Source organism: Arvicanthis niloticus, chromosome 14 (assembly GCF_011762505.2).
Source record: "Arvicanthis niloticus isolate mArvNil1 chromosome 14, mArvNil1.pat.X, whole genome shotgun sequence".
Classification (NCBI taxonomy): domain Eukaryota; kingdom Metazoa; phylum Chordata; class Mammalia; order Rodentia; family Muridae; genus Arvicanthis; species Arvicanthis niloticus.
The window spans coordinates 13,406,978-13,431,018 of record NC_047671.1 but is presented as its reverse complement, the minus strand read 5'-3'; the positions used below and the strand labels follow the sequence as shown (position 1 = coordinate 13,431,018).

Below are 24,041 nucleotides of genomic sequence, written 5' to 3'. Positions count from 1 at the left end.
GAGTGCAGCTGCTGGTACCCAGCCCTAACTTCTTGTGCCTGTCCTTGGGCAGAATGACCAAGGGAACAACCTTCCAATTTGCATGTTTCTCTCCAAACTGGAGGTTTTTAATGAAATGCAAACCGTGAAGAGTCTTCTCTAGTCTCTTCCTTTTTCCAGAATCACCCTCGCATCTCCTCCCCACCCTGCCAGACATGTTTCTAGTTTCTTCCTGAAATCTCCTCCAGGCAGGCCCACATCCATTTGCTCTGTTTCTGGTTGTAGCAGATCTCGATGCACTCCAGGCCTTTGAAGGAGTAAACAGGCCCACTGCAGTTTAGGATTAGGGGGTCTTCGCTGGGGCTGGGGAATCTGCAGTTGACAGATGCCTGGAGTGATGGTGGCCTGAGAAGATCTTGGAGCTAGTGCCTAGAGATCCTCTGTGTGGTAGACACGACAGGTGTGGACTCCAGATGCGGCATAGAAGGGAATGGGAGGATGCTTGGCTCGGCACAGTGTTTACAGCCCTGAGGGAGGCTCCACCAGCTGGGGCTCCATTCGCCTCTAGCTTGTTCTCTATGCCTTCTGCCCAGAGGCCACACGATAGGTGGAAGAGACGTGAAGGGGCACGGAAGGGAACCCACATTGAACTACTAAAAGCCCAAGCCCCTTCCTTCCTTTCTTCCTTCCTTCCTTTCTTCCTTCCTGTGCTTCCCCCTCTGATCTCCCACAAGCCAGCCTTCTGAGTGTTCAGTGTCGTCCCTGAAAATAAACTTTTACTTCTCCAGACACTAGAGCACTCTCCAGGGGAGATCCTTGTGTCCAGAAAACAACACTGTTTTGTATAAAAGAATGAAATTCCACAGTGTTTCCTCCCAACAAATTCCTGAAGGCCACTTCGTGTGGACTCTGTGAATACAGTTCCCCTATCCCTGCAGGTCAACTCAGCCCTGGAGAGTTTCTGGCTATCTGGCTCCACCCTGCCTGCCCCTGGGTCATTCTTCCTCCTCCTCCTCCTCCTCCTCCTCCTCTTCCTCCTCCTCTTCCTCTTCTTCCTCCTCTTCTTCCTCCTCCTCCTCCTCTGCAAGATGACCACCATCTGGGCTCTAGGCCTGTCTCAGCAACTGCATTCCGGACCCTATCCCTCCCCTCTCTTGGTTCTCACTCCCCTGACCCTTCAGAACAAGATCAGACAGGCTTTAGGAGATGCTCTCCAAGGTCAGGGGCAGGAACTGCAGAGGAGATTCTGCTGGAATCCAGACTCCCATCAGAAACTTTTTCTCACTGTGGACTGATCGCTCCCCTCACATTCCTCAGAGCCACTGGCCCTTTGCTTACTGCCCTCCCCCCCCCCCAGGGCTACCCTGAAAGAATCCTCTCCTATCCAGCCAAAAGCTATCCATCCAAAGCCCCAGCCTTGACCTGCCAGGTTGAGATTTCCCTATGATCCTCTCTGAGCAAGTTCCCTAACACCCTTTTCATGAGGTTTGGAGCTGAGCGCCTTAGCCGTGATCAATTACACCTGCCCTCCTCCCCATGTGGAGGCTCTTCATCAGGGTGGCTGCCTCCAGACCTCCCAGATTTCCCAGACTCCCTTTAAGCTAAGGTTCTGAGAGCCCCCCCCCCCACACACACACACACAAAAAGGCTGAAAGGCTCTGGTCTCAGTCCTTCCTTCCACAGCTAAGCTCCTGGGCCAACAGGGCCTTGTCTCCCTCCTCAGTGCTGGGCAGAACTTAGGCCTCGGGTTTACCTCAGTCTTCCCATGGATGTTAGAAGCCCTTTTTTCATGATAATGGGCTCTGAGTTGAGTTGTCTAGATGCCACACTTCATAGGGACATCATTCCTTTTTGACTCCTAGGGCACACTACCCAAGGTAGAATTCTCCAAGTGGAGTCCCTGCTGCCCCCAATCCTATCTGCCATTCTATGGGTCTCTAAGAGGAGGGACTTCTCACACCCTGCTATTACCTAGTCCCCCTTATGAGCTCTCAGTTTCAGCTGGTCCCCACCCTCAGTTGTCAGAGTCCGGGGGTCAAAGGGAGGGACTTCAAAGGCTCCAGAGAGCGGACACCTCAGATGAGCCCAGAAATAGAGAGAAGATAGGAAGAGGCTCTGCTGACTTGGTGGATGTCACCTGATCTCATCCTGCAGCTGACCTCTGAGCACTTAGTTCCCCCAGCAACAAACATTGCTACCAGAAGGACCCAAGGGAAAGAGGACCCAAGCCCCCTCCTTCCTTTTCATTGCATACATGGTCATAGGCCATGAGGCCCTGCCCTTTGGCCAGGAGCTCTGAGAGAGCACCGTTAAGTGGTATTACTCTTGAGTTCCTCAGGCTGCCCCAGGTCTCCTCATTCAGATGCCTCAACATAGCAGACAGCAAGAAGGGAGGCAAGGTGAGACGCTGCTTTCCCACAGACAACAGAGGTCCCTTGGAGGACACGACACCCAGGCAAAGGTTAGGCAGCACTGGCTCACCAAGAGCTATGGCACCATCATTTTCTCCAGAATCCCCCACAAATAGTCCCAGCTTTGTCCGGCAATGGTGTCGGTTGGATGCTGAACCCCTATCCTGGGCATCAGCAAGGCCTGCCCTAGCTTTCTTCCCTTTATTTCTAGTGATCGCCTCCCAACAGCTCTGAGAACCTTGAGAAGCTCAGGAGATGTCATCAGCTTTGGTGGCAGGAAGAGCACATGAGACCATCAAGCCACAGGAAGTCTGGGTGGACAGTGGTGGCAGACTTCAGACTGACTGGGGGCCTCCCAGAGGCTGGGGCTCAGGCCCCAACTGGTCCTTCACTAGAACGAGCTCCCAAGACCACCATCATTCTTTCTTACCACGAGCCTCCCTCTGGGCTGGAAGGAGATGGTGCTCTAACTAGGCTGGGTCTCCAATGCAGGAAAATGGAAGGAGATAAGAGGCTGGGATAGCAGAGCCAGTGAGGGAGAGTAGGTACTACGCTCATCTTCTTGGTGACAAAGCAGCACAGTGAGGAAAGGCACTTGTCACCAAAGCCAAGCCTGAAGAATTGAGTTTGCTCGTCAGAGTCCATGTGGTAGAAGGAAAGAACTGACTCCCTCAAAAGGGGGTCCTCTGGCCCCATATACACACTGTAGCACGGGAATGATCATCCAGGCATACATGAATGTGTGTGCAAACATACACGAACACACACACACAAAAGCAATGTAAGATATATGTATTAAAAAAAATGTGTTCACACAGACTGAGAAGTTCTCAGCTGACATTGCTTGTCACCAGTCAGTCATCAAAGCAATGGTCACTGGGATCCTCAGCTTCCTGTGGGTCTTGGCATTTTGAAAAGAGCACCAAGTGGTCATCAAGAGTTATCAAGGGACCAACCTCTGCCTCTGTCCAGCTGTGTGGCTTTACCTAGCCACCTGCCATCTCCAGGCCTCGGTCCCCATGGTGTCTGTCACTTGAGGTCATGAAGCAAGTACTCCTAAGGTTGCTTCCAGTTCCCAGAGTGTGTTCAAATAGCTGAGGTGAGGGAGCTATGAGCTGCTTGTCTCTGCCCTTAATGCCTGGAGGGATTGCTCTTTAATGGGTTCCAGAGAGATCAGAAGGGATAGGCAGACCATTGTAAGAACTGTGGTGATTGGCTTGCAGGCTGTCCCTTACTGTGTGTCTCTTCTCTCACCCGCCAGGATTTCTGTGTACTTGTACATGCACTTACCGCCTACTGTGTCCCATAGCTCCTACCGTTATGGGACAGTTCCATGTGTACACACAGAGGCCCTTGTCTGGAAACAGCACACCCATGCCACCTCTAAACAGGTGTCCTCCCTTGCCAACCTAGCATGCAGATGAGGGCTATGTTTCCTGACTGTGAGAGACATGCAAATAGGCATGAGATCACCAGCCCAGAAGAGCTGCTGACTCTTATCTAGTTCGGGGCTTGGCTCCCCCCACCCCCCACAGTGCTGAGAATTGAACTCAGGACCTAGGACATGCTAGACCTTGCTTTCTGTTGTCATTCCCTCTTTGTTCCTCAGGTGACCTGCCTTGAAAAGGAATGTTCAGGTCCCAAGTGTCTCAGGTCTTGCTTGCTCAGGAGAGACCCACTAGCCAGGTGTTTCCTGTGTCCCCTTCATGCTAAACAGTCACCTAGGTTGCAGATGCCACTGGGCATAGCTGTGGGGCTGAGCAGCCACAGCCGGTAACTGTGCAGGCAAAGGTGGCTGGAGCTTGTAGAAGGGAGAAAAGTATGGTGGGAAGAAACTGGGAGCACCTCATGCCCTGCCTCTTCTGCTTCTCCTGCTGGTCCTACCCCGTCCCCACTGCCCAGGCTTCGGGAGCCCCAGGGAGCACAGGAAGGGGGTGCTCTGCACATACACATGCACCTGACAATACCCACAAGAACTATCTTTTCCTTTCTCACATCCATACAGGAACACTATTTTCTAAATGAGATCCCATGCGACCTCTAGTGGCCAGCAAACACCCTGCTGCCCGAGGTTATGGCGAGGGCGATTTAAATCTGGACATTTTAGGGAGGACCCTGGACTCCCCATCTGCTCTTACCTCAAAGCCCAACCTGGAATTACGGCAGAGGCACGGCAGAAGCCCCACCTGCAAGGAGGTGGCGGAGACATTACATGGTGCTCCTGGCCTCTAGCCATTTTGGGAAATGCTGAAGAGTGATCCTGGGAAGACATGCTACAGCCCAAGCTGCAAGCCCCAGCCAGGCCCAAGGGCTCCTTTTACTGGTGTTCTGGGCGCTCAGTCTTTAGATTACCAAACCAGAAGATCATCTTTCCTTTCAGGACCACCCTCAAGCAAGCCCTGGGTCTCTAGCAACCCTAGACAACAGGCATCATGTCTGCCTCTAGCCAGCTTTGCCTAGACAGTTTACCTAACTTGCCAAAGGTCACCCAGCAAGTGGGTGGAGGGCCTGCAGCTGGAGCCCCACCCCCACCTTGCCTTCTCTCTAAATAATGCCTCAAACTCTAGAGCTCTGCCCAAGATCAGACTCCATTCTTCCCACACCTGGCTCTTTCATAAGCCCTGAAACGTCTACAAAGAACAGAGCCCAGGGCTTAGGTAAGAAACCACCACACAGGAAGAACTCTCAGCACCGTGTCCCAAGCCTCTGGAGTCTCCAGATGAGTGCTGAGGACAGGGGCTGGTGTAAGACTGGGGACTTAGGATGAGCAAGACCAGAGATCAAAGGGCATCCTGCTTCGGAAGGCCCCTCATCTTTACAGGGCTGACACCAGAGTGCTGACCTATCTCTCCAAGAAGACTGCCTTCCAGGATGAGATGAACCCCTAGTAATCAGTAGGAGACTCATGTCAACCCTGTGTGTACAAGGAGTTGTGGGGTGTCTTTCAGAACACTGTTCCTTCCTGCTTTAACCCTGAGGCGAGGCAGACGTTTGGGCAGAAGTTGAAAGTCGGTTTTAGAATAACCCCTGCTCATAGGCTGGCACCATGGATACAAGAAGCCAGCTCTGAAGTGGGTAAGCGTGTGAAGAGTGGGCGCCCGTGCTCCACACGGGGACTAAATCCTAGCTTCTGTGTTGCAGGCAGGACAAACTGAAGATCCACATGCGGAAGCACACGGGGGAGCGGCCCTACTTGTGCATTCACTGCAACGCCAAGTTCGTGCACAATTACGACCTCAAGAACCACATGCGCATCCACACGGGCGTGCGGCCCTACCAGTGCGAGTTCTGCTACAAGAGCTTCACGCGCTCCGACCACCTGCACCGCCACATCAAGCGGCAGAGCTGCCGCATGGCGCGACCCCGGCGTGGTCGCAAGCCCGCTGCCTGGAGGGCAGCCAGCCTGCTCTTCGGGCCCAGTGGCCCCTCACCCGACAAGGCGGCCTTTGTGATGCCACCCGCACTGGGCGACGTGGGTGGCCACCTGGGCGGCACAGCCGTGTGCCTCCCGGGCCCCAGCCCCACTAAGCACTTCCTGACGGCACCCAAGGGCACCCTGAGCCTGCAGGAGCTGGAACAGCAGTTCGAGGAGACGCAGATGAAGCTGTTCGGACGCGCACAACTCGAGGCTGAGAGGAATGCGGGTGGCCTCCTGGCCCTGGCTCTGGCCGAGAACGTGGCTGCCACGCGGCCGTACTTCCCGCTGCCCGACCCCTGGGCAGCTGGCTTGGCTGGCCTCCCTGGTCTCACTGGCCTCAACCATGTGGCCTCCATGTCTGAAGCCAACAACTAGGCTGGCCCTGGTCCACCCTAGTCCCAAACCCTGTCTTAAGTCCCTCTAAGACCTGCCCTGCCCCACCCAGTGGACCTGAACTTTCTAGTTTGCGAACACAAAGGGAAAACGGGAAAAAAAATACATTTTAGCTGAGATGCAATTTTCCTGGCCTTCGAGGGCAGCATCTCCTTTTGGCGGGGGTCTGAGCTAGACATCTCTGTTCCCTGAGGGTTTGGAACACCCCCGCCACCTCTCCCTGGCTGCCTCTGGTTCACATAGAAATACACAGGGTGCAAAGTCTCAGAAGGCTCTTCTGCACTGGTGCCAGGAGCACATTGCAGCGGTACGGGGCTGTGAGGAGGAGCCAGCATGAGGACTGTGTCCTGACCAGGCACCTTGGTTGAGCCATTCTACCCTATGGGGGACTCCCTCCCAAAACTGCCTTCAGAATCGGGTTCCAGCTCAGAGGTCTCGGATCCAATTGAGCAATGCTTCCAGGCCATGTGCAAAGACCATCCCTGATGGGCAGAAAGGCCTCCAGCAGCCCGGAGCTGGCATGGAGTGAGCCCATTATATATCGGCTTGACCTGTGACCTTAGGTGGGTCAACTCTCTGTGCCTCAGAGTCACCCTGCTGTGAAAGGGGGTGGTAACTCATTCCCCTCCCCGGCTTCCATACACATTCACACCTGTCCCTATAACAAGGGTACCTTGGAAGGTAGACAGTTAGCACCCCCAGAGTTACTGGGGAGACTCTATCTTACTGGAGTTGGTTTCATCACCTCCGTGTGGACAAATGTGAGCATATTAGCCTCCGTGAGAGATTCAGCAGAATCAGGAACAACAGAATGAGAGAGAGAGACAGGCTGGGCTTCGTGGCTTTCAATACCCACAGGTTGCTCCAGGAACCCCAAATTCTGCTTCACTTCTGTCAGGCCACTGCCATATTTAAACACCCCCTGGAAAGGAGAGTCAGTATTGGTTCACCACATACTCCCTCAGTGTTCAGGCTCCTTTCCCTAACACTTGAGGGATGGTTGGGTGTAACTGCCACCACCTGCCTGCCTCCCCACAACCCTGCAAATGGCACAGAACCTAGTTATCCAGGGCTCAGTTATTTACTGCTTGAGTTGACGCTGTGAGCCCAGGCCTGGGCTTTGCTGGGGACACCCTTCTACTGTGTTTGAGGCCCTGACCCCCATTTCTGTATTTGGCCAAAGGGCTCCCTATGCAAGGGTGGAGTCCCTTGGGTTGTGATGGGCTGTGTAACAAGTCACACTCGGGCTGGTTCTGGGTTGGTAGTAGCAAGACAACTTTGCTGGCCCATGCTTTCTTGAGTTTGCATTGATTTCTTGAGATCAGGAAGAATCCACCTGCTTGGAAGGCCTAGGCCTGGAGTCCCAGAGCCCCAAGAAAAGACTCAGCTCTTCCTAGATCAATTGCCTTGGCTTCTTCATGTACAAACACAAACAGGCCAGAGAAGACAGTAGACTCTATCCCTCTTGACGGTCCCAAGAAAGTCCCTGCCTGCCAGTGCCACCAGACGACAGTCCATCAGGGAGGACCTTCCTCAGATCCCCTGTCCTCATCAGTCACCTGTTGGGCAGCTGCCTCCTAAATTCCTGTCTGCAGTTCAGACAGATGTCAATATGCACACTTTGTCCCAGCAGCCAAGTGGCTGTAGCTGAACCAGACTCAGAACCAACAGAGGGACCCAGGGGAGGGCAGTGGTGTCAGGCTTCTGTTTTTATTTTGTAAAGGTAATGACTTCTTATAAACTCACTTTTTCAGATGACTGGCTATTTCTTTTTGTCGTTTGTTTGTTTTTCCTGGGCTGCCGTTTGGAATTGTACATTGTAAAATATCCAAAGATGTTGAGTACTGTATGATCAAGCACTTGAAACAAATGGTTGGGGGGAGGGGTGGCTGTGGGGGTTTTTTTTATTATTATTATTATTTTGTTTTGTTTATGTTCCTGACGTCCCTGACTGTGGGAGACCTTTGGAACTTTTTCTATTTATAAAACTTTTTATGTGACGCCTCTATGTAAAAATGACACACAATGAAGTTTGCCTTAGTGATTCAAAGGACAATCTTCCATAACTTTGGTCGCACGCTGCATCCTGCCCAGAAATGCTCAGATAATTTTCTGGCCTATTTATTAAACAGTATCAACTGACTTGATTAAATGATATTGAGAGTGGCCTTCTGTGTGACTACTAGAAGCTCATGGGACAGCTACAAGCCCAGCTACAGAAGTTCCTTGCTTACAGTTGACACCGCTGGGCACAACAATTTTAATGTCAAAGACACCTTTACAAAACACAAACCTTTGACTCCATTATTATTATTATTATCATTATTATTATTATTATTGTTATCATTATTATTTCTTCTTCGGGTTTTGCCTACACCTATGTCTGTGTACCATGTGAATAGCTGGTGCCCAAGGAAGCCAGAGAGTAGGACACTAGAGTTAGAAATGGTGTGAGCCGCCATGTGGGTGTTCAGAATCAAATGTGGGTCCTCTGGACTTACTGCTAAACCATCTCTCCAGCCCAAGACCTTTGGCTCTAATTGCTTGAAGGATAGCGGGAGATTTAGGTTTGTTTTTTTTTTTTTTTAATTTATTTATTTATTTATTTATTTATTTTTTAGGAAGGGACTCACTACATATCCCAGGCAAGCCTTGAACTCACCACCCTCTTGCCTCAGACTTCATACCTGAAGCTTTTTGAAGCATTTTATCCAGTGCCATGACTCGAAATGGCTTTCCACTTTCCATCCTCATTTCAGGGGCTGGGGCAGGAGAGAAGGCCAGAACTCAACCCTTCATGGTATCTCGGGTGCACACAGCATGTGCAGATGCAGCCTATGTGTGACAAGGACCGTCCTCGGGATGCTGACTGAGTAGTACATCTGGTCCTGCCAGTTCCCTGACTGGGGCTCAGTAGCCTCCAGCCAGCCTTGCTACCAGGCCACACCAGCTGGGGAGCCAGGCTCTTCCCCCTCCTTTCACCCAAGCCTCTTCCAACCACACTCTGACCCTGATGGAGAGAAGGAAATACACTTATCATTGAATGAGGTCTCCCCTGTGCAGTAAAGTTGTTGAGCTGCTTTGTGACAAACTGAAGCTTAACCCAGAGCACCCTCTCCACGCTTCATCCCTTTTGGATGTGATAGGCCCTTCTATGGAGCAATTCCCAGTACAGGAGAAATAATCCAACTGGGGTAAAAATCTGGTCCAGGATTTGAACCCCATCTCCTCTGAGCTGTGTGTTCTCAGACTAATCACTTCCCCACTCTGGTTCTTCCCTGAATAGCCTCAACAAAGGACCCAATCCAGCCTTCCTGACAGGAGACAGAGAGCAAAAAAAGCTAGCCTGACACATCCTTCCTGGAAGGGGAGAGGGCCTCTGAAGTCACCCAGTGTTTACAATTCACACCTCTACGCTTGCTCGGATGCATGCATACACTTATCTGAGCATAAATAACGTCCAGGCTATTTGCCAGGCAAAAGGTTTTCTTCTTCACAGTTTCCAAGGGCCATCAAAATGGCCCTTGGCTGCCATGCCGTGTTGGGAGATCAGTGCCTGGCTGAGGGCAGGAGCATAGACTACATGTGCCCAGGAATTCGGGCATTCTGGATTGTTTGCTACTCTTGGTTGAGTCCTTGTCTACTAAGGGGTATAAATCACGATGGAGGAGGAGTGGAGATTACAGCCCAGCAAGCCCCAACTCTGACTGCTCCATGACTTCCTCCTGGAAGTAAAATCTAGCCCGACCCTGTGAGAACTGCACAGAGCCCCACCAGGCTCAGGCTGCCCCTGCAGGCCTGATAGTACCAGAGAACTAGCCCACAAGGTCTTCTGGGAGAGAAGAGAGCAGGAGGAGGCTCTGCAGAAAGAGCACTCACCTTAAACAGGAAAAGAAAGTTTAGGGAAGACCCGAGGGCTTCGATAGATGGGGAGGGCTTAGCCAAGAGTTTGGCCAGATTGAGCCAGTAGGAAAGAGACCAGGTGTCTAAAGAGAAGTTAACTTTCTTTTTTTTTAAGATTTATTTATAAAATATGTATATTTATAAAAATACATATGTGAGTATACAGTCCCTGTCTTCAGACACACCAGTAGAGGGCATCGGATCCCATTACAGATGGTTGGGAGCCACCATGTGGTTGCTGGGAATTGAACTCAGGACCTCTGGAAGAGCAGTCAGTGCTTTCAACTGCTGAGCCATCTCTCCAGCCCCCAAAAGTCAACTTTCTAACATTGGAGCTACTCTGAGACGAACAAGGCCACTCATGAGGAGCACGTTCTGAACCTGGTACCAAGCGTTTCAGAGATGCTGGGGCAGAGAATTCAGCAGGGGAGGAGAAAGTGTCAGTTTCCCTCCTGTCTCTTGCATCTGGTTTGTGAACTGTGGTATCACATCTGCCTGTGGCCCAAGAAGGACAGCTGCCACAGCTGTGCACATGTAGAAGAAACATAAGGACAATTTCACAAAGCTACCTTGGTCCAGAGCTGCAGGGACATCCCTCCACTCTACTGGTGCCCAAGTTGGGGCTGGAGAAAAGTGAGCCTCAAGGTGAGGTGGGGGGAGGGGGGAAGGGGGGAAGGGAGGAAAAGTACTATCACCAAAGTACTGTCACCAGGACTTTAAGCATCCTCTCCTTCCCTTTTGCCCACTTTCCTCCTGGTTGTCCGTTCAGCTCGCTGCAGAGCAGGTAGGGGCACACCAGGGGCCAAGCAGGGGTAAGGTAGAGCTGGGAGTCCATGGAGAAAGCAAGCGCTGAGCGGGAAGCTTCGCAGCCACATGTTCCTTGGCCAGGAGCGTGTCTAGAGACTCTGTGGACAGTTTGCACCCTTTGCTCGCTGAGCAGTGGAAACAGGGATACTCTGAGACAGTTCTGCAGTGGTTAGTGATCAGTGATATCCCACCTAGTCCCCATGCTCTCCTCCCTTCTACTCCAGGCCCCTCCCTGCTGAGACTGCTCCCACGATGTGGCAGCCTGCTGGAGGCACCGACGCTAGCATAGCTCTCTTGCTCCCCCTGCCGTCTCATGCTGGAGCTGCTCATGCTCACAGGTGAAAACGAAGGGCGCTTTGGTCCTTCTAGGCTCAGAGAGGACGCTGAAAACCAGTTAACAAACCAGTTTCCGTACAAAGATGGAAGGACTTCATGACTATATCCTGGGGCAGAGGCTGCCAGGAACCAGAGTGACCACTGATCTAAACCAAAAAAATTAGCTCAAAACGGTTCTGGCCAAAACAGAACATCATAAATATATAATAATAATACCTGGCAGCTGATAATTTTAACAACAGCCAGTCTTGCACAAAATCCAGCCCCCATGCATATACACTCATACACACACTACCCACACACATACACACTCTGAATCACCAAATGTCCTCGTTAGATTTCTATTGCTGTGATGACAACCATGACCAAAAGCAACTTAGGGTGGAAGGGATTTACTTCAGTCCATGGGAGAAGCCAAGCAGAAACCGTGCAGGGACACTGCTTACTGGTTTGCTCCCTGTGGCTTAGCTGACTTTGCTTTTTACACAACCTAGGACTATCTGCCCTGGGATGGCAGCACCCACAGTGAGCAGGACCCTCCCATATCAAATCATTAATCAAGAAAACGGACCATAGGCTTGCCCACATGGCGATCTTATGAAGGCGTTTTCTCAATTTAGATCCCCTATCCCCAGATATGTTTAGGATGGTGTTAATTTGACAAAATCCAGCTAGCATGCAGGAGAAGCCACACCTAGGCTGCTTGTAACCATGGGGGACACAGAGTGCATGAAAGGAGTGAGAACAGCCATTTTGCTCACAGGTCGCCCTGCTGGAATATTCAGATCTGACATTCTTCATCGGTCTTTAGCCAGAAGCTCTGACCCAGAAGACAAAATCGAAAGGACAAGCCAATGGGTTTCTGGAATGAGGAAGGAAGTCCAATTGAGTAGATTCGTGTTTGTCTAAAAATTACCAAGCGAAGCATAAAATGGCTGTCCAGGTACCCTGGGTGTCTTGCGCGAACTCACCTCCAATCGTCACCTCCAATGCCATCTGGAGGCAGAAAAGAAGCTTGGACTCCTAACCCAATAAATGGCAATCGTTAGAGAAAATTAAATCTCTGGCAGGATTTCCACAGGGTCAGAGGGTCAAGCTGGTGGGGCTGCTAGAATTGCTTGTGTTGCATACCACCTCCACACTGGAGGGGCACCATGCCTGGATGGGTGTGTTACATATGTGTTACAGTGACTACAGGCACAAACCTTGTGTCATTCCTTGTACCAAGTCCTTCCACATGCAACAGTCACTGTTCCCAGCTGCTCACGGGATCAGCAAAGAAGAGGGATGCAGAGGCAGCGTGCACTGGCTGGCGGCAGAACCCCTGGAGTGCCAAATGCTCAGTACCTAATTGTTCTTCCCGACCAGGCTTTAAGTCCTGCAGTATCCCCTCAGGGCGAGTTCACAGGGTGTGACATCACACCTTGGTGTCTACAAACAAGCCAGCCATCCTTGTGGAAATGACTTGAGTAGGATATACCTCTAGCTCATCCCTTGCACCCCTGTGGTCTGCTCCCAACATCCCCTTGCCTGAAAGCAGGTCTTGGCTGGTGGAATTCTCACCTGAGTGAGCACTGGTCACTTACAGGAAGCAGATGGCAGAAGAGGGCCCTACAGACAGGTTTCTACAGGTTCCACTGGGGAACCATTTAGAAATCAAGATGTTCTGAACCTTAAAGTTTTTCCCCCTAGGGCAAAATTTAATTAAAGCCTCCAATTTTTTCTGTATTTGGACAGCAAAGATTGTCTGATCTTTGCAGTGAGACATACGTAACAAAGGGTCCCACACAGCACTGCATGTGGGGTCTGGGAACCTGTGGGGCCCACTGTCTCTCCTCCATAGCCCCCATTACTCAAGGCTCTTAGGTACAAGAAAGACAGACTGATTGGAAGAAGAAAGGGGATATATTTCCCGGTGTCATAGCATACACCTGTAAAGCACCAAGGAAGCTGGGGCAGGAGACTGGCCAAATTCAGGCTAACCTAAGCTACATAGAGGGGCCTTAACTGAAAGGGAGCGGTGAGTTATTTAAAGAACACTGAAGCTGGGCAGAATGGCAGAACGCATCGCATCGGGCTCAGAAAACAGTGGTGGCTGAAAGAAATAGCGTCTAGGCAGGATTGGGCGAGGTCGCTGCCTGGCGGTGTGTGCGTAGGAGGGAGGTGCTGGTACTAGCAGCCCATCAATCACTCCATAACTACTGTCTGATCCACACAGCCAAAAGGGAACAGCACTGACCATAGTCAACATTCTTTGGGAAAAAAAATGTCACAATTTACTGTCATAAGGAAGGCGGCCCCCATGGCATTGGACGCTGGGGCAATGTCTAACCATCGGTATGATTTTCACCTTTCAAAGACTTTTATTTGTAATTTGGGGGTTTGGAAAGTTTCCTTAATCATTTATTATGCTTCATCCTTTAAAAAAATAAAAAAGTTCTGCTAAGGCTAGCCTGGCAGGGTACACAATTAGGAGGATGGTTTCCCAGCCTCTCCCTGCATCGATTCTCTAGGCAACCCCGAGAAAGTGACCTCTCTCTGAACCTGAGCTTCATCAAGCAGAGAATGATGGGGTTCATGGGGGAGCCTCCAAACTTCCTTCCACTCTCATAAGAAAAATTGTCTGCTCCAACCATCATTGGCAGAGGCCTCATGTCCTAACCTAAGACCACTGCTTTCTCTCTTCAGGACTGAGGCTACCCAAGGGGCAGGATATTGTAGATACTGTTGAGAAATCCTAGTTCACACCACCTCCTGATGACTGCCTTGTGCTGCTTTACCAAGCAGTGCATGGATGTGTTCCAACTCTAAGTTTCCTACGTGGCAGGACAGCGCCCGCATTCTCCTGGGCTGTCCTGGGAGGTAACTTCTGTGGACAGCTTTGCAGACACGGGCTCTGTGTCAGACCAATCACCTGTCTGTAGACATGCCCCGCCTCAACAGGTGTCTAAGGCTCAGAGACAAGTTCTTGTCTCTAGGCTCTAAAGATCAGGCTCAGTCTCTACTCCTAAAATCCCCACTGTGGAGTCGGAGGGGAAAGGAGCAGCCAGGATGGGAGAGGGAGCTGATGAAAAGTTCCTTCGATGTGAGCAGATTCTATATCTGGTGGCAGGTTTTCCGTAAGTCTCCTTGGATGGGACCACCTTGATTGATAAGGTGATGCTGGCTTCCTGGTTGTTAGAGGCCGCCCTACAGATGTTCCAGGGCAGAGCTTTTGTAAGCCTATATGAGGTCATCAGAGGGGGCAGGAACTGGGATGTATGGGCTGGAACAGTGATCCCCAGTGTATCTCCTCAGGACTGTTCTTCTCATCCCACAAGCAGCATTCTTAGCAATGACAACAACCAAAATCTCCCCACACCCCACACATACTACCTTGTAGTAAAAACATAAACCCTCACAGTATTTCACACCAAAGAGGCTTCTCTTCAGGTATTTTGATATCAACCTAGACCAGTTTCCAGAGACTGTGATGCTCTCAGACTGGGCCTCAGAACACACAGAAGGCAGGGATGCTGCATCTCTAGGTGTTGCATCCCCCAGACACCAGGCCTCCTTGCAGTGGGCCTGAAAGCAAAGGTCAGGCAGAAAGTATGATCCAGGTGGAAGGCATGAGAGACAGAGGTAAAGAATAGCAAAAGAATCCAGTCACTCATTCACAGAAGAGAAACTAGAGCCATTCTTACTTCTGTCTGCAAGCACCCAGGAACACCAGAGAAAGGCAAGAGTCTGGTTTTTAGCACCCATGAATCTTTGAAGAGCATGCACGATCTACCACTGTCCACCCCCAGCCTCTGACTCATCTATATCACTTACCCAGAGAATCAACTTCCAATGATGGCTAAGGCACCTCAGACCAAATGTCCACTAAAATGATTTAGAAAACCTAGAAAAAAATATGTTTTAAAAATCTATTTAAGGCATCAGAAAGCAATTGGACTAGGAGAAATTTGTGGGGCATAATTCAAAAGTAAGGCAAGAAATGTAAGTCAGAGAATGGTAAGTAGTTTGCCAACACACTAAGAAGTGGGACAGAGCTTCCCGTTGGCTCCAGAGGCAAGGAGCATATAGCTAGACTTCAGGGTCTGGAAGTAAAATCAGTAGCTATGTGAAAGGAGGGGTTAATTTGTGTCACATTGTAAACTTTACATAGGTGCAATAAAATGTGTTTTAAAGCTAATAAAAAGACAAATTAGGAAAATAAGCACACAGAATCAAAGTTTGGAAATGACTTTGGAAAGAAGTTTAGAAAGAGACTTTGGGGTGGTCGTGACTAATATATTAATATATTCTTGGAATTCAATGACGTAGAGAGTCTTGGCAAAAACTTGGGCGCATTAGAGGAAGAGTCCGTGCTCAATCTCTAACCAACAGTGTAAGAAATTAAGATTTTGGTGGATGCACTGAGCAACAGATTCAGCTAAAAGAAGATTAGTGAACTGGAAAACACAGAGAAGAAAATGTAAAACTAAATGGCAGAAGCTAAGGAATAGAACACACAGTGAAGGTGAGTGTGTGCTGGGGTGCTGGAGAGATGGCTGGGAGGTTAGGAGCACTCTGCAGCCTGGCACAGGACCTACACAGCGGCTCACAACTGCCTGAAACTTCCGTTGTATGGGAGCCCTCTTCTGGCCTCCAAGGGCTCCTGCATGCACATGGTACATATAAACGTATGCAAGCAAACACACATGTAACTAAGCAGATTAATAGATCATTTTTCAAGTACATGCTGAAAAGATTTAGCATGTACAAGAGGAGAAAAGCAAGGGCAGGAATGGTGAGCACTGAGAGGCAACCAGAACCGAATCGGGCAGAGCGTGAGAAACTCTGAGTGAGCTAGGGAAAATACATCCAAGCTTAGATATGGAGCTATGTACAGCTGTACTGCTGATGACCGAAGCCTTTAAAAGACCCAGAGAGAAAAAAGAAGCAACCGTAATACAGGCAACAGACTTCTCTGTGTAGCTCTGGCTGTCCTGGAACTCACTCTGTAGATCAGGCTGGCCTCGAACTTAGAAATCCACCTGCCTCTGGCTCCCAAGTGCTAGGATTAAAGGTGTGCGCCACCACCGCCCAGCCAGACTTTTCAATGAGAATTAAGTAGTCAGCAGCCAACAGTGTCATCAGAATGCTGCAAAACCCAACAGCCAACTTAGGTTAGGGGATATTTTCGTTTCTTTGTCATTATGTTTTTGAGAAAGTATCTCACTCTATAGCATAGACTGATCTAGAATGTTTTTATCCTCCTACCTCAGCCTCCCTAGTACTGGAATTACAGGTGTGTAGCCATACTGCCTGCTCCAACTCACAGTTTTATAGTCAATAAGGTATCTTCCAAAAGGGACATTGAAATTTATTCATATCAGACATCACAAAGGGAAAAAGGTTGTCACTAGAGAGCCATGTTGGGGAGACATGGGGGAATCACTCAGTGATGGTAAAGTAACCTGAGTTATAAAAGCTGGGAAAATCACGGAAAATACAGTCACCACTGAGGCAAACAGAATGTCACTTGGGTAAACAGTCCTATCTCAGGACTCTGAATGGGATTTGAAATGTGACTCAGAACAGCAGTTCCTGAAATAGATGAACACTCGCAGTTGACAGACAAAAATGCTCTGCAGAGATCTGAGGAGAGCGCAGGCTTTTCAGTGTGTAGAGCCAGGGGCACTGAAATCCAGATCCTACCTCACACACAAAAAACAACCAGGTGAACAGTTACTCTCAGTGTGAATTGTAAAACAATAAAGCTTCCACGGGATAAAGGGGGAGATGTCTTCAAACATCCCAATGATACATCAGCCACAAAGGAGAAGATAGATTCACTGGGCTGATGGAGATGAGGAACCCCTACCCATCCAAGGGTGTAATTAAAAGAAGGAAAGCTTCGAGGAGAGGCCCGGGGTTTGCTACACTCGGGAGACAGAGAGCAGCAGGTGCGTTGGTGTGCACCAGTAAACCAAGCAGTGCGGAAACTGGGGCTTGTGCCTCAGCTTCGGGAACTTAGAGAAACCTTATCTCAAAGGAAATAAACGGCACTGAAAGAAGTCCCAGAGTGTGAACATGCCAAACAGCTCTCAGGGACATGAGTAGGATTGGGAGCAAGCACCCCACAAAAGCGAAAAACGGGGTGACCAGTGAGCCTCGGAAACTGTGCATGGCTGTTTTACTCAGCAGAGCAAATGCAGTTAAAGCTACAGTCAAGAACCCCAATGTAAAACCATCAGCTAAATCGTTCAAGCTGACAATACCAAGAGGCAGCAAGGGTGTGTAGCAACAAGTTCCCTACACTCCTGAAGGAGTAAACACTGGTATAATCACTTTGCAAAATCATTTGGCACTGTCAACATACAAACATACAAACCTCATGGCCCAGGGGCTTTTCCCACCCCCAGCTCTGTGCCCAACACACACGTGTGTATCCACAGGCTCACCGAACGCTACCCGTAGAAGCATTCGTAAGCAGCACTGTTCTTAACTGTTCCAAACTGGGAACAGTCAGTGGCTGAATGGATATTTATAAATGGCAATGCATACAGGCAGAGGAATTGAGACTTAGAAAAATGGGAGGCAGGAGCCATGCCCATGGGAAGTATGCTAAAAGATCTCCCACCCGATCATGCTTGTTGAAGACATTGCCCTGACGGAGGCCTCTCTCCTTCCCATGCCACTGCAGTAGACAGTGGAGGTTAGCTCCATGTTCCGTTCGTTGGTGTCCGCCATACTGGAGAGTAAACTCGTGCAAGGCAAGTGCTTTACCACAGAGTTGTATCTCTCTTCTCTTTTACCTTTTGTTTTGAGACAGCCTCAGGAAATCACCCATGACAGCCTTCAACCCTCTCTGTCTCTCATACAGGCTTTGAACTTGTGACCCTCTTGTCTCCTGGGTAGCAGTCTGGCCCTGCCAGAAGTCAACTAGTTAAGTCAGTCTGTCTCAGACAGCATCCCCTCCATGATAGCCAGGGTCTCCTCCCTAAGCCAGGTCTGCCATCCCACCTATCCTCTCCTGAGAAACCACACAGCCATGTGGACGCAGGGTCAGACCAACTGGAGCCATGGTAGCCAGCATGGAGACCACTCTGTTGCTCAGGACACCATCTGTCCTGGTCCCATCAAGTCCTGCCTGGCTGCTTTCCAGTCTCACTTAGATACTAATGGGGACATTTCACCCACAAAGGCAGGACACACAACCACACACATGCCTGCCACATCTGAGCTGGTGTTCTCGTGCCCTGGAAACTCCTTCTTCATGACTTTCTCCAGCCTCTTGGAGGGACACTGCTGCAAGGTCACATACTCACCCCGATCCCACTTCCTCTCAGTGTCTACTTCGTCCCTACCCTGTACCCAACACAAAAACACTTCAGAGGCATTGAAGGTGGAATTTATTGTTGAGCCACACTGAGGCAGCACCTTGTCCCTAGCGGCCCTTGAACATAGAACACTACTGTAACTTCAGGATATTACAACTGCTCCTACAGACAGAGGCTCATGAACCAAGTCCCTGTCTGGAGCTGTACACTTTCTCCTTCTGCTATGTCTCTCTTCCTGGGTCAAGAACCATTGAACAACAGGACAGCCATATGAAACACGAGATGCCCGGTTAAAGCTGAATTGGGGGTAACAAATCATCAGAAGGGAGGACTGTATTTGCCATAAGCTTAGACTTAAAAATTGTCACTGCTTATCAAAATTCAAAATTGAGCATCCTATGTTTTAACTGGCTTAATCTGGTCAAAGGGCACGTCCATTCAGAACACTGGTCCTCCCTATATATCATGCTCTGGGTACCCAGGGCTCAGCCTAAAAGAGGTGGCAACACACTTGCCCAGCCTTTGCAGGCCCCTCAACCATTAGATGTCAGGTCCCAGCAGGGGTTCTGAAATGGGAATGGAGTGTGGGGTGGGGATGCCCCTGTGCCCCACAAGTCTCATATAGTAAGTTCAGAGCCCATGATGGGGAGAAGACAGACAAAGCAGGGGCCAGCACAGCCTTGTCAGCAGCACACAGTGGTTCTTCTGCTTGTCCAATTTCTCTTTTTCCAGATGCAGAAGCAGCCAGGAGGGATGGTGAGACCTCTGAGGGGAGTTTCCTGGGAAGTCCCCTTGCTTGTTGGTCAGGGCAGTTTTGTGCTGTGCTGTCCGGGCATGCTTGATCTGCTAGTACATCGTCATTGGCTCTATTACCCAGGAGGTTTCCCAGACATGTGTGCAAGCAGGAGCCTGGGTGACCACGGGATAGGACCTTGCCTGGGCCTTGGTAATTATTTCTGAATCTCAGTTTTTTCACATGTAAAATAGGAAGAACAACTGCCTTGATGAGTGTGGAAATTAGGTATGATTCTGCGAAACTAGAGAGACCATGGAAGGACCAGGAGTTGGGGTTGGGGGAGGAGACTATTTGCAAAGCCGTGCCAATGCTTCGTGATACAGCAGTGATCAGTTCTGGTGCCACACATTTGCTGAGTTCCATGAAATCCAGAACACACACACATAAGCCGTGAGATACGGGTGGAGATATGTGAGTGAGGGTTCGTAGGCATTTAGTGGACCACTGTGTGGATATTGATGATTCCTGGTGCCTGCGGAACGGGAGGATAGGAACACTCAGTGTTTTCCATTCATTTCTTCTGTAAACCTGAAAGAGGTTATGGGGCAGGGAGAAAGGTTAAAGAACAAAGTAATGAGCACTCAGTAAGCCCTTTAAAGGACATTCTTTGAGTGTCTAGGTACCCAATAAGGGTATAAAGTATGTATTGCTTATGGGTCACAGAGAGCCGGAGTCCAAGAGATGGCGAGAAATCGCCCCCCCCCCCCGAGGAGAACATGAACCATGCGTGGGTCACTATGACTGGAAGGCAACGGTGCCAGGGATGTCCCAGTGTGGATCCTGGGGGAGGAAGATAAGCAGGCGGAGGCTAGGAGGCGCACGCCCCAGGCCCCGGCGCCCTCGCGTGGCCACCTTGCGCACTGCGTCCGCGGGAAACAAAGCGGCTCCCCGGCGGGGCGGGGCTGGCACCGCCGAGGCTACAGGTACTCCAAGAAAGCAAAACGCTACTGGAGATTACTGCGAGTGGCAAAAGACAGAATACAAGAATACAAACACCCGCTCCTTTGGGAAAGGCGACCAGCCTGAGCATATCCAATTGAGTGCAGAGACGCGACTCGCGCCAAGTAGGACGAGAGCAAAGGCCACTGCCGTGGGGCTGGACTTGCGGCGCACAATCATCCACTGAGCATCCTTCCACTGGTCCAGAGCCTCCGGCCCCTGCCAGGAGCCACGCCAACTCTGATGTTTCTACGTCTTCTGGTCCTGCTGGTAAAGGTAGCCCTGGCTCAGTAGCACCACCCTAGGACCAGAGGAGGAAATGCCACCAACGTCTATAAAACAAGCTGCCCACTTTGGCAAGGACTCGGGACCCTAGTGAGGGCAGTGCTACCACTGCTGTCCCTTGTTCTGGTCCAGATCTGGCCCAAGATCCCTCCTCTGCACACTGCGTCTGGCTAAGACCAAGCAGGACCGCTCACTCATCAAGGCCCCACCAGAAGCTGAGAATGTTGGGGGTGGGGGCAGATAAAAGACCCCCTGACTCTAGGTTCGCTCCTTCCCCAACACACGGCCTATAGGACCGTTCATCTCTATTCTAAGGTCCAAGTCAAGCCCCCTTCTATCTTCCAAAGTGAGCTCCAGGAAGGAGTAGCTCAAAGGCTGCCTGGAAGCACCTCCCTTTTCCTCAGAAACAGACACTAGAACGCACACGCACACGCACACGCACACACACGTACGCACGCACGCACGCACACAAGCCCAGTCAGGTGCTAGCCATCCTTTTCTACTCAGTCCTTGGTCACAGATTTCCTCTTCGACAATCCTGCTCCCACTCAGTAGTTGCTAACATTTTCATCAAGGATGCTGATCATCAAGACTGGGGGGGGGGGGGGGGTCCTGTCCCACTCCAAGCTTTATACCTCAAACACAGCCTCTTCCTCTGGTGACTAGTGTGCTGGCCAGTCTCATGTCAACTTGACACACAAGCTAGAGTTATCTGAAAGAGGGTACCTCAGTTGAGAAAATGCCTCCATAAGATCCCCCTGAAAGGCATCTTCTTAACTAGTGATGGATGGGGAAGGACCTAGTCCATTGTAGGTAGTGCTATCCATGAGCTGGTGGTCCTAGATCCTATAAGAAAGCAGGCTGAGCAAGCCATGAGGAGCAAGCCAGCAAGAAGCACCCCTCCATGGCCTCTGCATCAGCTCCTGCCTCTAAATTCCTTCCCTGTTCCAATTTCTTTCCTGACTTTCTTCGATGATAGACTACAATGTAAAAGTATAAGCTGAATAAACCTTTTCCTCTCCAACTTGTTTTTGGTCATGGTGTTTCATCACAGCAACGGAAACCCTCACTAAGAGAACTACTTCTCAAAGTTCTCAGCCAGTTTGAGTGTGGACCTACTGAGGCTGACACTCTAGTGCTTGGAATGGACCGCCTGCAAGAGTCACTAACAGTTGACTAAATACAGATGCTTGTGGTCACTTGTAGCACTACTGTGTATACTTAGACATCAGGGTTTGGAAGTCACTCCCTAGTGACTAGATTGCTTAGGAAAACCTATCTTAGTATATTCTAGACCAGGAAAACCAGGTAGGAAATGCTTTAGACTGTGAGCCTTCCAGACTCTGTTGCAAGACTAGCACTGCCCCTTAATAAAAGCTGTCACAGACTATACATGAATGAACAAGTGTATGCCAATACATCTTTATTTATAAAAGCAAGGAGCCAGGTACAAATGAAGGAGGCTTTCTGTTGCATACCTTGGGTTTAGACCTGTAATTTGTACTTTGTCATCCTAACTCAATTGATGGGATGAGGTAAGTGTAAAAGACTTCAGGCCGGCTTCAGATCCAGAGCAGTGGTTCTCAACCTTCCGAATCCTGCAACCCTTTAATACAGTTCCTCATGTTGTGCTGATCCCTAACCATAAAATTACTTTATTGCTACTTCATAACTGTAATGTTGCTACTGTTGTGAATCGTAATGTAAATATCTGTGTTTTCTGATGGTCTTGGGCAACCCCTGTGAAAGGGTCATCCAACCTCCAAAGGTGTCTTGACGCACAAGTTAAGAACCACTGATCTAGACAGCAAGGGCAGACCCATGTTTCATAGCTGGGTGACCCTACGCCTGTTTTCTCAACTCTTAAAATGAGAATGATGGATGTAGATGATATCAAGGACCAGAGACTCCCCCCCCCCAACTCTACAGGCCTCTGGTGTGAGCTGAAATTAACGAAAGGCATTTGTCTTAGTTAGGGTTTTACTGCTGTGAACAGACACCATGACCAAGGCAACTCTTATAAGGACAACATTTAATTGGGGCTGGCTTACAGGTTCAGAGGTTCAGTCCATTATCATCAAGGTGGGAACATGGCAGCATCTAAGCAGACATGGTGCAGGAGGAGCTGAGAGTTCTACATCTTCATCTAAAGGCTGCTAGCAGAATAATGACTTCCAGGCAGCTAGGATGAGGGTGATAAAGCCCACACTCACCGTGACACACCTACTCCAACAAAGCCACACCTACTCCAACAAGGGCACACCTCCTAATAGTGCCACTACCTGGACCAACAGCGTTGATACCCACAGACAATTTTTATAAATTCTGGAGTGCTCCATACTTACAAATTGCCCAGTATGAATTCAAGAACCATCTGATGTGCCAGCCATCAGGGAAGGAGTTATAAAAGGCCCTGGTAGGTCTGGAGGCCTGTGCTTGACCTAGTAGGTTTCTGCTTGGATGGATGACTAGAAGATGCCTTTGCCTACTGCCCTGCATCTTTGCCACAAGCTGAGCACCTTCTCGGGTCTTCACCCATGGCTATTCCTCGGCTCCTAGCTGTTATGGACACCCTGGCCTTGTATTTTGATGTTAATTCCACTTTCTGGGGAAGGGCTAATAAAGGTTGGTGGGAAGAGGAAGATGATGAAGGAGCAGGAGGTGGAAGGACAAGAGTGTGACTTGGAAAACCCGAAAGTTATAAGGGTCTCATAGCTGGGGACTAGAGTAGTGCAGTGGTGAATCTGCCCAATCTAGGCATGCAGCTTATATTCATAATTATTGAGTTGTGTTTTCATTGACCGGTCTTATTTGGGTTGGAGATTTACAGCAACACCTAGCCTTTCAGCTCCAGCTGGCTAATTGCAGCTGCAAAGCAGAAGTTCCTACCAGAGCCATAGCAAGCAGGCTCCGTGCTGACGCGGCCGACCTCGGGCACAGGACCAAGCTGCTTTCTGGCTCCTCGAGCTTCTGCATTACTCCACTGTAATGAAGGAAGGGTGCTCAAGGACTGGGCCCCCTCTTTGCGCCGCTCCTCTTTGGTGCCAGGACCCAGGCCAGGGCGCCAAAGGTTCTGCTCACACCAGCTCTTTCTGAGAAGCCGGCTGGATGGGCACCCTCCCTGTCCCAGGGACTGGCGCTTGGAGCTGCGGGATTTGGACTCTGTGGGTATTTAGGCACCACTCCAGGGCCTTCTGTGTCATTTCCTGGTGACCTTCAAGAAGCAGAGGTTGTTAGATGAGACGGGCTTCCAAATGGCCCGGCCTTGCTGAAGGGCGGGTTGTGGAGTATCTGTGGAAGGCGTCAGGCGGCTGCCCTGGAACTCAAGTTCTCAGAACGCTGCCCTTTGCCTTTGTACCAAGGGCCTTGAATTCCCAGTGAATTATGACCCTTGGCTCTGGGCCGACAAACAAACTGTCCAGATTAGGACATTAGCCCAGGGGAGGAAGTGGTCACTTTGC

At 50.1% G+C, this 24,041-nt stretch overlaps 1 protein-coding gene across 5 annotated transcripts in view; it reads left to right on the top strand.

Annotated features, from left to right (window-relative positions):
* Window positions 1-8,356, top strand: part of Zbtb7c (zinc finger and BTB domain containing 7C) — a 321,321-nt gene extending 312,965 nt beyond the window's left edge. For all 5 annotated transcript variants that reach the window (XM_076912444.1, XM_076912445.1, XM_076912446.1 and 2 more), the window contains one exon: window positions 5,532-8,356. In XM_076912444.1, the coding sequence (XP_076768559.1) occupies window positions 5,532-6,183 (652 nt within the window). In that variant the 3' untranslated portion in view covers window positions 6,184-8,356. The remainder of the gene's footprint in view (window positions 1-5,531) is intronic.
* The last annotated feature ends 15,685 nt before the right edge of the window (window positions 8,357-24,041 follow it).